At 43.4% G+C, this 15,980-nt stretch overlaps 1 protein-coding gene across 16 annotated transcripts in view; it reads right to left on the bottom strand.

Annotated features, from left to right (window-relative positions):
• LOC112227775 (receptor-type tyrosine-protein phosphatase mu-like) overlaps positions 1-15,980 on the bottom strand; it is a 316,891-nt gene that overhangs the window by 223,364 nt on the left and 77,547 nt on the right. For all 16 annotated transcript variants that reach the window (XM_042308521.1, XM_042308523.1, XM_042308526.1 and 13 more), the window contains exon 3: positions 2,393-2,670. In XM_042308521.1, coding sequence (XP_042164455.1) covers positions 2,393-2,670 — 278 coding nt within the window. The remainder of the gene's footprint in view (positions 1-2,392; positions 2,671-15,980) is intronic.

Raw genomic sequence — 15,980 nt, 5'->3', positions numbered from 1 at the left:
CATATGGAGCCCAGAATTATTTGTATTTATTTAAACTTTATGTAATTAGGCAAGTCAGTTGAGAACAAATTATTATTTACAATGACGGCCTAGGAACAGTGGGTTAACTGCCTTGTTCAGGGGCAGAACGACAGATTTTTACCTTGTCAGCTTAGAGATTTGATCATGCAACCTTTCGGTTACTAGTCCAACGCTCTAACCACTAGGCTACCTGCCAACCCAATTATTAATGGATCTACTGTCTATTCTCGTGGCTCCCCTCATCATGCCTACCAAATCAGCTGCTGAAGGATGTATTGTTGTGGGACCATACCTACTACAATGGAACCTATTTGAATATGGCCTTTGTTTGTTACAAGGGAATGCCAACCGCACCAGTCCCAATGCCCAGTGAACAAATAGAAAATGAGTCATTAGCCATGAAATAACATTGTTGAGCTGAGGCCAAACGAGATGCCTTAAATAAAACCATTCAGATGGGTTTTAATAGATTTGTGTCCCTTTCCTCCCCTCTCTCTTGCTTTTGAGCGACGGCAGAAGCCTTGGCCGCTAATTACACCTTTAACGAGGGCCTAATTTGCAAAAAGGAAATAAAAACGCGAACGCCAGCGTGCATAATGTCACGACGTGCCGCCTGGGGTGATTAAAACCAAGGTTGTTAATGTTTGTCGCCGTGGTGATGCTAAGCAACCTGCTCTACCCCGGCGGACCCCCCAACCCCCCCCCTCCATGTGTTTTTAGGTTTATCTTCTTTAGCTGCACCTGGTGAATGAGCTCAATTAGCCATGATAACGTTCATGTGGCTTGTGGGGGCTAGAGAAGTAGGTTTGCTTTTAATGCATAAGCGAATGTGAGTAGTGCTCCTACGACGTGTGTGTGTGTGTGTGTGTGTGTATTGCTTTACTTCATGGCGTCCTTAGTGCAACTTCAGGTTCACCACATCTTTTACAAAAAGTCTTGTCAGTAAGTTGTTGAAACTTCCTAAGAACAAAAGGCTGACCTCTCATGCATACATAATAGCAGACGGGGAAGAAATGACCCTTCCTCTCTCTCACACTGTTCATTAAATACTGATGCGATGTCACCCCAATGTTCCTTTACAGATCACCTGGTAATTGTGATTGTGTCTAAAAATGGAATTGGAATAACAGAGCAGGTGGAGATGAACAACGCAAAATGGCAGGATCAAGATCAGAGTGTGCCGGGCTGGGGAAGACAATAACCATATTTGAAATGCACGGCGTGATTAATTAAAAGTTTCTCAAAATGCGGCCCAACCATTGCAATGTAATTAGACCTGTGCTGATAGACTTGCATTGTAAACTGAGGGGAGCGAAAACCATACGCTGTAATTACAAAATAAGAGACAAAGTAATTTCTGAATACCAGGTGGTTTTCATTTTGACAAACACTTAAAGATACTGTGCAATTACAGAAACACCATAATTACTTGCTACATTGCTAATTGGGTATAGAGCTTTGAAGATGCCGCCTTTCCATTGTTAATCTGAAAGAGTAATAGGAAGTCACAGAGAGATGCTCCTTCTGCACGGTGCCTCTGTCAAACAACAGATGGCGGTGATTTCTCTTGGGAAACGTGGAGATGTATTTATCACTCTTTACTGTCGGTCTCGCTAGGGAAAATCTCACAGGCACGTGTGTGAAAAAAACATGTCTAACAGCCAACACTGTATGTTAGTGGGAGGAGCAGGGCTCGATGGCGTGACCCACCAACCTTCCACACACACACACCATCAGCCTTCAATCTGAGGGTCATCCGTGGAGCAGATGACATACTGACGGGCTTACATGCTGGGTCACTCAGTACACACTGACCCTGTGAGCGAGTGTGTGTGTGTGTTTGACCTCATGTGGGAGTAAACCAAACATTTGGCGTGAGGGGTAATTGCCTCGGCTGGAAATTCACAGCGCTGCTGCCTAACGGCACGATGCTACACACAAAATGAGTTTAATTTTCAGAAAGGAGAAATATTGGGGAGGTGATGATAGAAAGTGGTTTGACCTCCAGAGACCTTGGAGAATGTGTTTACTGTACTGCCATGGACCCACACTGAGAAAACATGGACTCTGTCAGAGTTCAATATTATTCCCTGCTAATGGGCAGTGTTAAAATATGGCTCTGGGGCTGGGAAAATGTCCCGATCTGATGGGTTCTTATCTCCACCAATATTACCACTTCATCGGTCGACGTACAACCCACAGAGGATAATAACACAATGTCTACCGTTTCCTAACTGCCCACAGTACAACAGGACTTTGACAAAACCTTACATTTGATGAACAGTAGGACCCTCACTGACAACCCTACCCCTTGTTCTATGTGCCACTTTTATAGACACAGCACATCACCATCTTCTTTATCCCATCTCACCTGGTAGAAGTTGGGCCAGAAGGTGCTGACAGCCAGTTCCACCTGGCGCCAGGTGGGGTAGGCGGGCCCTGAGGCGTTCCACACAGGGATGCCCAGCGGACTGTTGTTCTCCTTGACATAGACGTTAAGCTGGCCCGGGTTGGCACCCTCGCGCTGTCCCGCTATGTAGTACTGGAAGATGAGGCAGTGGGTGTCGTTCTCCTTGAGCTGGGGCATGAGCAACTGGGCCTTCTGGCCCGAGAAACGTCCGCTGGTGTTGACCATCATGAAGGCAGAGTCTGGGGGGGTGTAGCGAGAGAAGAGCATGGTTAGTCATGAGATGGCCACAGCGTGACCTCTACTGAAATTACTACAAAGAATATCTACAAATGGCATGAATAAACTTGACTAGAATTCACATTTATTTAAAGCGGGAATCAGCAGTTGAAACAACAACGCTTTCTCCCATGCCCTTGTTTCGGTAAAAAGCTTAAGGATGGGGCTGGAGAAATGTAACCACTCAAAATTCAAGGACCGACTATCCATGATATCAAAATTATAGTTTTAACCATGTTTTGAGGCGATAGTGTTTTGTTTACATTTACCCTAGTTTACAAACTCGCTATTCGAATGGCCACTCCTGGCTAATGTCTCTGTCCCGAAGCAAGAACCAATTAGCCTGGAGCTAGCCTTGCTAGGCCCATCTGCTAGGCACATCTCCCGGCTAGCCAAAGAGGTCCATCAGCCACTCCTTGGGCTACAATACCTATTTTGCCAACTGGCCTGGACCCCCGCCGACCCATCACGACTGGACCACCGACGTGATTTTCTCAAAAGAGGAGATCTGCATGGAGGAATGGGCCAAAATACCAGCAACAGTGTGTGAAAAGCTTGTGAAGACTTACAGAAAACGTTTGACCTCTGTTATATACCCTTTGTTGGCAATGACAAAGTATTGAGATAAACTTTTGTTATTGACCAAATAATTATTTTCCACCATAATTTGCAAATAAATTCATAAAAAATCCTACAATGTGATTTTCCTGCTATTTTTTCTTCTCATTTTGTCTGTCATAGTTGAAGTGTACCTATGATGAAAATTACAGGCCTCTCTCATCTTTTTAAGTGGGAGAACTTGCACAATTGGTGGCTGACTAAATACTTTTTTGCCCCATTGTATCTCTGCAGGTCTGTACCCAAACAGGTCTGTACCCAAACTATCCAGGTCTGTACCCAAACAATTCGAGCTTCTACTTTTAAAAATCCACCTTTCCAGAAACAAGTCTCTCACCGTTGCCGCGCTCACCCTCTGCCCCCAGCTGTGCCCTGGACACCATAAGTGAACTGATTTCTCCCCATCTATCTTCAGAGCTCGTGCTGCTAGGTGACCTAAACTGGGAGATGCTTAACACACCAGCCATCCTACAATATAAGCTTGATGCCCTCAATCTCACACAAATTATCAATGAACCCACCATGTACAACCCCAAATCTGTAAACATGGGCACCCTCATAGATATCATCGTAACCAACTTGCCCTCCAAATATATCTCTGCTGTTTTCAACCAAGGTCTCAGCGATCACTGCCTCATTGCCTGCATCCATAATGGGTCTGCGGTCAAATGACCACCCCCAATCACTGTCAAAACGCTCCCTAAAAAAACACTTCAGCGAGCAGGCCTTTCTAATCGACCTGGCCCGGGTATCCTGGAAGGATATTGACCTCATCCCGTCAGTAGATGATGCCTGGTCATTTTTTTTAAAGTGCCTTCCTCACCATCTTAAATAAGCATGCCCCTTTCAAAAAAATTTAGAACCAGGAACATATATAGCCCTTGTTTCTCTCCAGACCTGACTGCCCTTGACCAGCACAAAAACATCCTGTGGCGTTCTGCATTAGCATCGAATAGCCCCCGTGTTATGCAACTTTTCAGGGAAGTTAGGAACCAACATACACAGGCATTTAGGAAAGCTAAGGTTAGCTTTTTTAAGCAGAAATTTGCATCCTGTAGCACAAACTCAAAAAGGTTCTGGGACACTAAAGTCCATGGAAAATAAGAGCACCTCCTCCCAGCTATAATTGAGAGTTTTCTACGGCTGGCCATGCTTTCCACCTGGCTACCCCTACCCACAGCAACTTGCCCAAGCCTCCCCTTTTCTCCTTCACCCAAATCCAGATAGCTGATGTTCTGAAAGAGCAGCAAAATCTGGACCCCTACAAATCAACCAGGCTAGACAATCTGGACCCTCTCTTTATAAAATGATCTGCCGAAATTGTTGCAACCCCTATTACTAGCCTGTTCAACCTCTTTCGTATCGTCTGAGATTCCCAAAAATTGGTAAGCTGCCGCAGTCATCCCCCTCTTCAAAGGGGGGAGACACTCTAGACCCTAACTGCTACAGACCTATATCTATCCTACCCTGCCTTTCTAAGGTCTTCGAAAGCTAAGTTAACAAAACAGATTACCGACCATTTCAAATCCCACCGTACCTTCTCCGCTATGCAATCTGGTTTCCGAGCTGGTCATGGATGCACCTTAGCCACGCTCAAGGTCCTAAACGATATCATAACCGCCATCGATAAGAGACATTACTGTGCAGCCATATTCATTGACTTGGCCAAGGCTTTTGACTCGGTCAATCACCACATTCTTATTGGCAGACTCAACAGCCTTGGTTTCTCAAATGACTGCCTCGCCTGGTTCACCAACTACTTCTCTGATAAAGTTCAGTGTGTCAAATCGAAGGGCCTGTTGTCCGGACTGGCTGCCTCTATGGGGGTGACACAGGGTTCAATTTCCTGGCCGACTCTTTTCTGTATACTTCTGGCCCTTCTTTGGACACCGTGTTAACCAACCTCCAGTCGAGCTTCAAAGCCATACAACTCTCCTTCCGTGGCCTCCAACTGCTCTTAAATGCAAGTAAAACTAAATGCATGCTCTTCAACCGATCACTGCCCGCCTGTCCAGCATCACTACTCTGGACAGTTCTGACTTAGAATATGTGGACAACTACAAATACCTAGATGTCTGGCTAGACTGTAAACTCTCCTTCCAGACTCACATTAAGCATCTCCAATCCAAAATTAAATCTAGAATCGGCTTCCTATTTGCAACAATGCATCCTTCACTCATGCTGTCAAACATACCCTCGTAAAACTGACCACCCTACCGATCCTTGACTTCCGATCCTTGACCGATCCTTGACTTCGGCAAATTTATAAAATAGCCTCCAATACGCTACTCAACAAATTGGATGCAGTCTATCACAGCCCCATATACTACCCACCACTGTGACCTGTATGGTCTCGATGGCTGGCCCTCGCTTCATACTCGTCGCCAAACACACTGGCTCCAGGTCATCTACAAGTCTCTGCTCGGTAAAGCCCTGCCTTATCTCAGCTCATTGGTCACCATGGCAGCACCCACCCGTAGCACGCGCTCCAGCAGCTATATCTCACTGGTCATCCCCAAAGCCAATTCCTCATTGGCCGCCTTTCCTTCCAGTTCTCTGCTGCCAATGACTGAAACGAACTGCAAAAATCACTGAAGCTGGAGACCCATATCTCCCTCACTAGCTTTAAGCACCAGCTGTCAGAGCAGCTCACAGATCACTGCACCTGTACATAGCCCATCTGTAAACAGCCCATCCAACTACCTCATCCCCATACTGTATATTTTTATCTTGCTCCTTTGCACCCCAGTATCTCTACTTCCACATTCATCTTCTGCACATCTACCGTTCCAATGTTAAATTGCTATATTGTAATTACTTCGCCAACTTGGCCTATTTATTGCCTTACCTCCCTTATCTTACCTCATTTGCACTCACTGTATATAGACTTTTCTTTTCTCTACTGTATTATTGACTGTATGTTTGTTTATCCATGTGTAACTGTTGTTGTATGTGTTGAAGTGCTGTGCTTTATCTTGGCCAGGTCGCAGTTGTAAATGAGAACTTGTTCTCAACTAGCCTACCTGGTTAAATAAAGGTGAAAGAAAATAAAGGAAGCTTATATTTTGGGTTCTGATGGGGTACGACAGTTGAACAAAGCTCATGAGGAAGTTATATTCTTCAAGAATCAAAATGGGTACATTTAATTTAATCATTAATTTATAAGTCTAAAAATGAATGCTGCAACTTCAGATTGCAACTTCCCTTTAAGAGTGTCACATGTTTTCAATGAGCATGAGTTACACTCACGTTCAATTATGACAGTTTATGTTCAAAATATTAATTAAACAGGGCAAGTCATTAGGTGAGGACATCCGATACCCACAGTTTCTGAATGGGCATGTCATGAACGAATACATATTTGACAGCCGGTGGTAGGTACAGAACAATAGGTGCTGCTTTCAACGTGGCATAATCAGCAGGCTAGGTGTTTGTAGAAGATAACTTGACCTGCTGGATTCAGAAACAGGAAACAGCGAACACGGCACATACTGTCTTTTTATAACCGTATCCAAGTCTACCACTTAAGTTGATGACAAAGGACGGCTTGGCATTATGACAAGACTAAATCATGGCTAATAAGTGAATACAGTTTCAATCCAAGAGCAGAAAGGTGTGAACTGTTAACTACAGACAGTCTTTATTATAAGACCACAACACAAAAGGAAACAGGCGTGAAGAGATGATGTCTGCCTCAATCAGTAGAACAGTTAATAAATAACCCTGATGTGACATTAAGAGAACCTCGCCCATCCTGGCAACCCATCCTGACTATTGACTCTGGGTCCTCTGTGGACAGAGCCTTGAAAGGGCCCGGCGCACTCTCAGCTCATTTAAAAAGAGCCTTTTCAACACTTTTTTTTTTAATGGGCAAAAAGTGGAGCGTGGAGTTTGTTTTACTGCAAAAAGCCCTTGGCCGTTGTTCTGGCTCCTGTACAAGGTGTTCATTATCTACACAGACTGGTATTCTGGAGCCGAGGCACAAGTTTATATTTCGCTCTAAAGTACTGTACTGCATGTATGCCTGTAGCGTTTTTCTAAAATAAGAGTGACATAAAAAAACAAATATTTACATAGGGGCATACATAGTGTGGATTGTACAGACCGCCGACAATGAATTAGAATTCTCAAATAAGTTCTCCTTACTAAGTGCAGTATGCCCAAACAGCACTGTGGAAAATCTAAAAAGTCTCAAGTGTCACTAATGTATACAGCTCCATTTCCAGCTTTTTCAGAAACCTGCTTTTCCCTACTGAGGGCTCAGTCTCTAACGTCCCCCGTCATGCACTAAAAGCCTAGATGATGGGGATAGTGAAGGATGGAGGGGGGGGACCCTGAGTGGAGAAGAGAACGGGGAAGAGGTCACTTCGTCCCTGGCCTTCAATCCCCACTTCCATTAAAACCTGGAGAATGCGCTGTGCCATGGCAACGTTGAAGTGCTCAGCCCATGGGGCTGCAGCGTCTCATCGGCAACCCTCTCATTAGTACATCTGTGCTCAGGCGTTGGCCTTCCGGGCCTAGAGTGCAGAGCGGGAGGAGGAGTGGGAGGAATCGATACAGTCTGGAGGTAGTCTAGGGTACACAGGGGACAAATCCAGTAGGGACCGATGGGCGCCCTTGACACACACCGCTTTTTGGGTTGAGGGCCGTTATTGAAAAAGCTCTCCAATTTTCTCATTTTAATTACAAGGCAGTAGCTTAGACAGTGAAAGGGTTGGCGAAACGAGAAGAGTTTGCATTGAATGGATCTCTGACGTTATTCAAGGCCAGTCGTGTTTTCTCGATGATTGGTGTACTACGTTGGGACAAACCCTCATTTAGGTGTATTTAGTTCACTGTAAACAGAGCTGTGGTTTTAAACATGAAACCTCTCCATACTGTTTGCAATACTCTGAAGGATCCGAGGCCTTCAACCTAGAAGGTAAAATTATTTTCAACAAGAGCCATCTACTCAGGTGGTGAACAAGAGAGATGTTCAAGAGCTCTATACATGCAACCAGAGTTAGTGCTAACAAGCAGATGTACTGCTGTCCACAGGTTGTACTGCAGTTGTAGCTCCAACTTGTAGTACAGGAGGAATAATCAGTCATCCAAGGTGAGTCAGTCCCTAGCGACAGTGTCATCAGTACTGTAGGTTGGCACATGCACGGACTCACTTCCTCTATATAATTAGACAGAAAACTACAATCCAATGATTTAACCTCTCTGTCCCTGTAGTATTAATAAGACAGAGGCTCCCCTCCAGTGACATGTCCAGTCTTGTGCATTAAAGTGTGCCTTTTCCCACTTAATTCAGATTAAAACATAGAGCACCCACCCTGCCCTCTCATTTCCCAGGCAACTCCATTGTTGATCGCCTCTGGCCTGCGGCACCGAGGGGGGTCATTTGATCACTCATAATAATAATGGCATTGTGTCAAGGAGCCCAAACAGTCTCCGGGATTGTGTTTAAGGTTGATAGGAACTTTAGTCTGGTGCGGTAATCCTTTTTAGAATTGGTGGTTCCCCCACTCTGTTTAATAACCTGTTTGGGATAGGGGGCAGCATTTTCACATTTGGATGAAAAGCGTGCCCAGAGTAAACTTCCTGCTACTCAGGCCCAGAAGCTATATATGCATATTATTATTAGTATTGGATAGAAAACTCTGAAGTTTCTAAAACTGTTTGATCGATGTCGGAGTATAACAGAACTCATATGGCAGGCGAAGACCTGAGAGAAATCCAACCAGGAAGTGGGAAATCTGAGGTTTGTAGTTTTTCCAACTCATAGCCTATCGAATATACAGTGTCTAAGGGGTCATATTGCACTTCATAAGGCTTCCTCTAGATGTCAACAGTCTTTAGAACGTTGTTTGAGGCTTCTACTGTGAAGTGGGTACGAATGAGAGCTGAATCAACCAGAGGTCTGCCATAGTAGCATGAGCTGATCACGTGCGCGCACGTGAGAGCGACCTGCGTTCCATTGCAATTCTAAAGACAAAAGCAATTCTCCGGTTGGAACATTATTGAAGATTTATGTTAAATAGTCCTAAAGATTGATTCAATACATCGTTTGACATGTTTCTATGAACTGTAATATAATTTTTTAACTTTTCATCTGAACTTTCGCCTGGACTTGCCCGCGCCTCGTGAGTTTGGATTTGTTTACCAAACGCGCTAACAAGAGGTATTTGGACATAAATGGACTTTATCGAACAAAATCAAACATTTACTGTGGAACTGGGATTCATGGGAGTGCATTCTGACAAAACAAAACATACATGTATTGTGTAAGATGAAGTCCTATGAGTGCCATCTGATGAAGATCAAAGGTTAGTGATTCATTTTCTCTATTTCTGTTTTTGTGACTCCTCTCTTTGGCTGGATAATGGCTGTGTATGTTTTTGTGACTAGGCTCTGACCTAACATAATTATATGGTTTGCTTTCGCCGTAAAGCCTTTTTGAAAATCGGACACGATGGGAACATTAACAAGAAGATAAGCTTTAATTTGGTGTATTGCACTTGTGAATGTATGAAAGGCGAATTCCGCTAGCGGAACCCATAGCCGTAAGAAGTTTTAAGAGTCTTTACAACTGGGCTCATAGTTGGTATCAACAGCTGTTTATTAATTTCATGGGTACAGGTCCTCAGTGCTCACCAAAATACCATTGTAAAACAGTTCAGCTGAAGGTTCCTCCTCCCGAGGTGGCTCATATCTTCCATGTTGCTTTTACTTGACACAGAGAAGTGTGATATATCTTCTGATGACAGACACACCCAGAACACAACCAAATCTGTTCCCAACCTCATGTTATACTATCGACCTCCAAAGCTCAGATGACCCCTCTCTGTCCCTACACAGATACCAGTACATCTGGCGATGATCACGACCAAGCTCCAGACAGAGCACAGGTTCCCACAGCCACCAAGTCACCGGCATCAGCCATTTCTCTCAATGAATTTCATATTCCAAAATTTGAGAGAAATTATCTCTTTGTGCATATTTTTGTGGCATCTTTATTTCAGCTCATGAAACATGGGACCAACACCAACAAGTTAAATCTAGAATTGGCTTCCTATTTCGCAACAAAGCATCCTTCACTCATGCTGCCAAACATACCCTTGTAAAACTGACCATCCTACCAATCCTCGACTTTGGCGATGTCATTTACAAAATAGCCTCCAATACCCTACTCAACAAATTGGATGCAGTCTATCACAGTGCAATCCGTTTTGTCACCAAAGCCCCATATACTACCCACAATTGCGACCTGTACGCTCTCGTTGGCTGGCCCTCGCTTCATACTCGTCGCCAAACCCACTGGCTCCATGTCATCTACAAGACCCTGCTAGGTAAAGTCCCCCCTTATCTCAGCTCGCTGGTCACCATAGCATCTCCCACCTGTAGCACACGCTCCAGCAGGTATATCTCTCTAGTCACCCCCAAAACCAATTCTTTCTTTGGCCACCTCTCCTTCCAGTTCTCTGCTGCCAATGACTGGAACGAACTACAAAAATCTCTGAAACTGGAAACACTTATCTCCCTCACTAGCTTTAAACACCAACTGTCAGAGCAGCTCACAGATTACTGCACCTGTACATAGCCCACCTATAATTTAGCCCAAACAACTACCTCTTTCCCAACTGTATTTAATTTTTATTTATTTATTTATTTTGCTCCTTTGCACCCCATTATTTTTATTTCTACTTTGCACATTCTTCCATTGCAAAACTACCATTCCAGTGTTTTACTTGCTATATTGTATTTACTTTGCCACCATGGCCTTTTTTGCCTTTACCTCCCTTCTCACCTCATTTGCTCACATTGTATATAGACTTGTTTATACTGTATTATTGACTGTATGTTTGTTTTACTCCATGTGTAACTCTGTGTCGTTGTATCTGTCGAACTGCTTTGCTTTATCTTGGCCAGGTCGCAATTGTAAATGAGAACTTGTTCTCAACTTGCCTACCTGGTTAAATAAAGGTTAAATAAATAAAAATAAATAAATAAAAAACACTTTACATGCTGCGTTAATATTTTTGTTCAGTATAGAAACAGTCTAGGAGACACTATTTTCTTGGGCAGCCTTATCAGAAAAATGCTGCTTCCACAAGGGAGTGTGTCTTTCATGACTCATTAGTTAACTTCTAACTCCATCCTTCACATGATATCTAAACTAGGCCTTTTAATAAACGAGTCCTCTCTAATGTGCCTCAGAGCATAGTGTTCGGCTGCACATTGGGATTGAGACAACAGGTGTATATGCCTGTCACTAGAATAACTAATTTTGCCGTGATCAGAAGAATACTTACCTTTCTTTCCAACTCGCTATGTACATTTGAGAGAGAGGGACACCTTTTATAAGTGGAGGCCTACTCTCTACTTGCATTGAAACGACTACTAGAAACACCAGCGCACTTTCAAGGGATTCTTCCTCTTATTTTCAGAGCTGTCATATAAAAGATACAGACGAGACAAGGAGGCACTGTTACGCCATTTTAATTTCAGACAGTTTGTGTGTGTGTGTGTGTGTGTGTGTGTGTGTGTGTCATTAGAAATCCTACAATGTGATTTTCTGGATTTTTTTTCCATTTTGTCTGTCATATTTCATGCGTACCTATGATGAAAATTACAGGCCTCACTCATCTTTTTAAGTGGAAGAACTTTCACAATTGGTGGCTGACTAAATACTTTTTTGCCCCATTGTAAGTCTATTGTCCAGCTACCTGCTAATAGCCATAATGGCGCTGTACAACGTGACCGTGTGTGTTTGAAAGAATATTTTCCAGTAAGCAACAATTTGTTTACCTTCATTAGACAACGTTGTTCCTGTAATTCTGTGATATTTATTCCCATAGTAATTCGATATTGATCCATAACTAAATAAACATTGGCATTTTGAGAGAGTATTTTTATTATTATTTTATTTAGGAAAGCATAAAGATGCCATTACTAGTTACATTGTTTTAGTTTAAACATGCAGACTGGCACTAAGACTAGGGAACGTTTCTCTAGTCAGCGCCATTATTAGTGCAATGCCCCTTAAAGTGTTGCTCTGTGCTACCCAGTGTGGCGGGGTGGGGGTCCACCCCTCCTCCCTTCCCCATGGGCTAGGTCCTTCTTCTGTGTGCAGCTCTGCGGCCCATCCTGTGCCCTCTGCCCTCGTGACGTGAACCTCGTGCACTTTCAGTGGATACAGCTGGAGAACTGCAAGGCTATCCCATTGTGTGCCACTCGGGAGCCATGACCAATATATATTGTCCTGCTAATAACAGGGTTAATAATATATCTGTGAGAATATCCAAGGGGCGTTTATATAATTCTAAATTAATAATAATCGTTTCGTTTAAAAATTTAAATTTTGAAGATGATTTTGTTTTCAAATAATGTAAAATGAGCGAGAAAAAGGACATTATTGAACATGGGGTGAAACACCGTCATTCATTTTAAAATAAAGCAAGGTTGTTATTTATGATGATTTATTTCTGGTTTTAGAGGGAGAGAAACCAAAAACCTACAGTCATCTCATGGGTCTCCCAGTCGAGGCCGGCACGGATATTGAACTAGCATCTGTAGCAACACAGCTTGTACTGCTACGCAGTGTCTTAGACCGTTGCACCACTCAAGTGCTGTACAATGTGACTGGTCGGGAGTGGCCTACAGTACTACAGTAAGAGCAAAATAATGAAAAACTTAGCGTAACAGTTTTAGTAAGTAATACTGACGTTGTGCACAATTATCAGTTACTATTTAGGTTTATGTCGCCCATTCATTGTCAGATAGAGACACAGTAGGAACCAAAAGCATAAATCAGTGCTGTAACTCCCCCTTGCGCTGGTCTGGAGCAATGAAGTGGTGACGCAGGGTACCATACTAAACCACAAATTACCTCTAAGTCCCGCAGCACAATCGCAAAACTTTTAGTGGAGCAACCACTGTAGTTATGATAGCAGGTATCAGCCTCCTCTAGTGCAAGGTGGTCTGGACCTGAATCTAGTTGCTAAGCTCTCCGATACACTTGAGAGCCTTTAGTGGCGCCAAACATGTAAGAAATGTGAAAAAACCTTGGCTTTCTGAAAAGGCAATTATGCCTGCATTCTAACTAATGGACTTGGCTTGGGAAGAACATTACACACCTGGCATGTTCTGTTCCTGTCCCCCCATTAGACTAACAAAACATTTTTTTTACCCTTGAAAATAAAGGAGGCAATCTGTTGTCGATTTGTCTGCTACAAGTATTCTGTCACCAAATCAGCACCTCTGCTGGCATCATTTGTGGTGTTGCACTCGAGGATGACACTCGCTAACCGACGCAGCTGAGTTTACCCTTGGCGCTGAAGGGCTGCCGGAGAAACGGGTCTTATTTATCATGAGATACACCGCAGCAGGTAGAGACCTTGGGCTCTTGGCTTCTGAGTGTTCGCCAAGGGTGAAATCACCAGCATGGTAAGAGAGGGAGGAATCTCTTGTAGGTGCACTACTTGAACAACTGTCCATTACATTATATCGGTATCCTCGCCATGTCACCTGACAGAAAAATGAGCAGACTATTTACACTAAGGTCGAGAGGATCAAACTGAACCAGTTAAGTTGGGAACCTAAGAGCCAAAAGCCAAGACCACACGTTTCAGTTTCTTCTGAGTTTTGAAAACATGACATAAATAGAAAAAAGCATTAACTAATGCAGGAATTCACACAGCGAGTCTCACTTTGAATTTAAATACACCTCACACAGCTGTGAGACACATGACCCTTGCAACTCATACCAGTGGTGAAAAACCCCATTAGCTAGCCTAGATTTTCTCCATCTCCATAGCTTAGCAGTTATTTAACATATCCCTCTCCACCTTTTACTTAATGTGACCACGCAATGAAGGCTCTGCTTACACTGCGTAATTTACTAACTATATTAGAGGCACATTAGGGTCAGAAAGTTAATGGATTGAGAGAAACAGAGGAGTGGAAGGAGAGAGAGAAGAGAAAGGAGAGACCGGAGAGGAGAGACAAAATAAAAAATGAATAAAATACAAAAAAAATGAATTAAAACGTTTGCCATTTCCAGCTTATGAGCGGATATCGACCTTGTCAGTTGATGATGTTCATGTACTCTATTTTTCCTCATTGAGCTTTTGACATGGGAGAGAGAAGATGCATTTTAAAATGGTCAAACACAGATTGCCCGAATCCAATTTTTCCTAGGCCCACAAATGATCATGCATCAATCATTTTCTGGTGGGATGACATGCAACAAAAGGAGAGAACAACTTTTTCCCTCCCTCTCCCTCCCTCCCTCCTCTCTTTGAGGGATGAATTCTCAACAATGAATTTCTCTGCTGAATTGATTTTGGGCTAAGTGCAATAGGGCCTTCTCGGTGGAAAGAAGGCATAGGAACAAGTGGAATAGTGGCCTTAATTTCAGGTTAAATGGAACAAGCACTGTTCCAGCGCATGTTTAAAAGAGGCATTATGCACCAAAAAAAGAGTGGAGAGAGAGCGCCGTTAGCCATCAAGCCACATTCACCCGAGCACTTAAATATTTCAGCACAATTTCAGAGATGAAACGTGAGAGAGAGTGAATCAGTGCGGGGGGGTCTAAGGCAACGGGGGAGAGGTGCGAGGAGACAATATTGTCAGTGCAATTGTCTTGTTGGTTCCACTCCAGCAGAATTGTTAAGGCATGTAAACAGCTCCTCGCGAGCCAGCAAGACTGGTAATGAGATTTTTCTACATGGGAGGAGACATCATTTCTCACTTAGAGCATGGATCAATGCCCTTCGACTGGGAAAAGGATTAGAAAATGTGTATTTTAATCATTATCGTTTGGCCGTGCGCTGTTATTGGAGGCGCCATGCAATTGCATAAAAAGTGGGGCGGGGACTGGGAGTAGAGTTTATTCTAATAAAGAGAGGGATCTTGGGACAGAATGTGACAGCTAAACAACTATCTCCCAACTTTAGGAGCTGAGGGAGAGCAAACTTTCTACACCGTTTTTCTTTTTTCCATCGACATTTTAAAGTATGATCCAGAGTACGCTGGAAAATACATCTAGATGAGCACCTAGAAAATAAACTTCACTGAAAGGATTAAAAACATCATTTCGAATCAACTCTAGCGTCACTACTTGACAAAGCAATGTCTGCCGTGATGACTTGTCGAAACAAATTTGAGCATACCAGCCACCCTTCAGCCAGATGTCTAGGTATGAAAGGCCCACGTCCTACATGGCAGACTGATTCAAGGTCTACATTATCTATTATAACACACAACTTTAATCTCTACACTTCACTGACTTTTAGAAGTACACAAATCAATAACAATTCATGTTTTCAAATGATACTCTGCCATGGCAAACAAACGCTGCTATAACCTTGCATGCACTCATGCACGCCTGCGCACACACACACACACACACACACACACACACACATGCCTGCACACACACACACACACACACACACACACACACACACACACACACACACACACACACACGGTTCATTCCCCATGGGATTCCGTTGATGAGCATATTTGTTTAGAATCAGATAAGTTGTTCTCTTTTGCTGTGCAGACTAATGAATGATTGAGGCTGGGGCTAAGCAGCAGAAGCAGGTGCTGCTCTTGTAACAAGGATGTGCTGTCTCTCCACTTATTGATTAACCTTCACATGCAA

Source organism: Oncorhynchus tshawytscha, linkage group LG29 (assembly GCF_018296145.1).
Source record: "Oncorhynchus tshawytscha isolate Ot180627B linkage group LG29, Otsh_v2.0, whole genome shotgun sequence".
In the NCBI taxonomy this organism is placed as follows: domain Eukaryota; kingdom Metazoa; phylum Chordata; class Actinopteri; order Salmoniformes; family Salmonidae; genus Oncorhynchus; species Oncorhynchus tshawytscha.
This window is presented reverse-complemented; position numbering and strand designations above follow the sequence as displayed.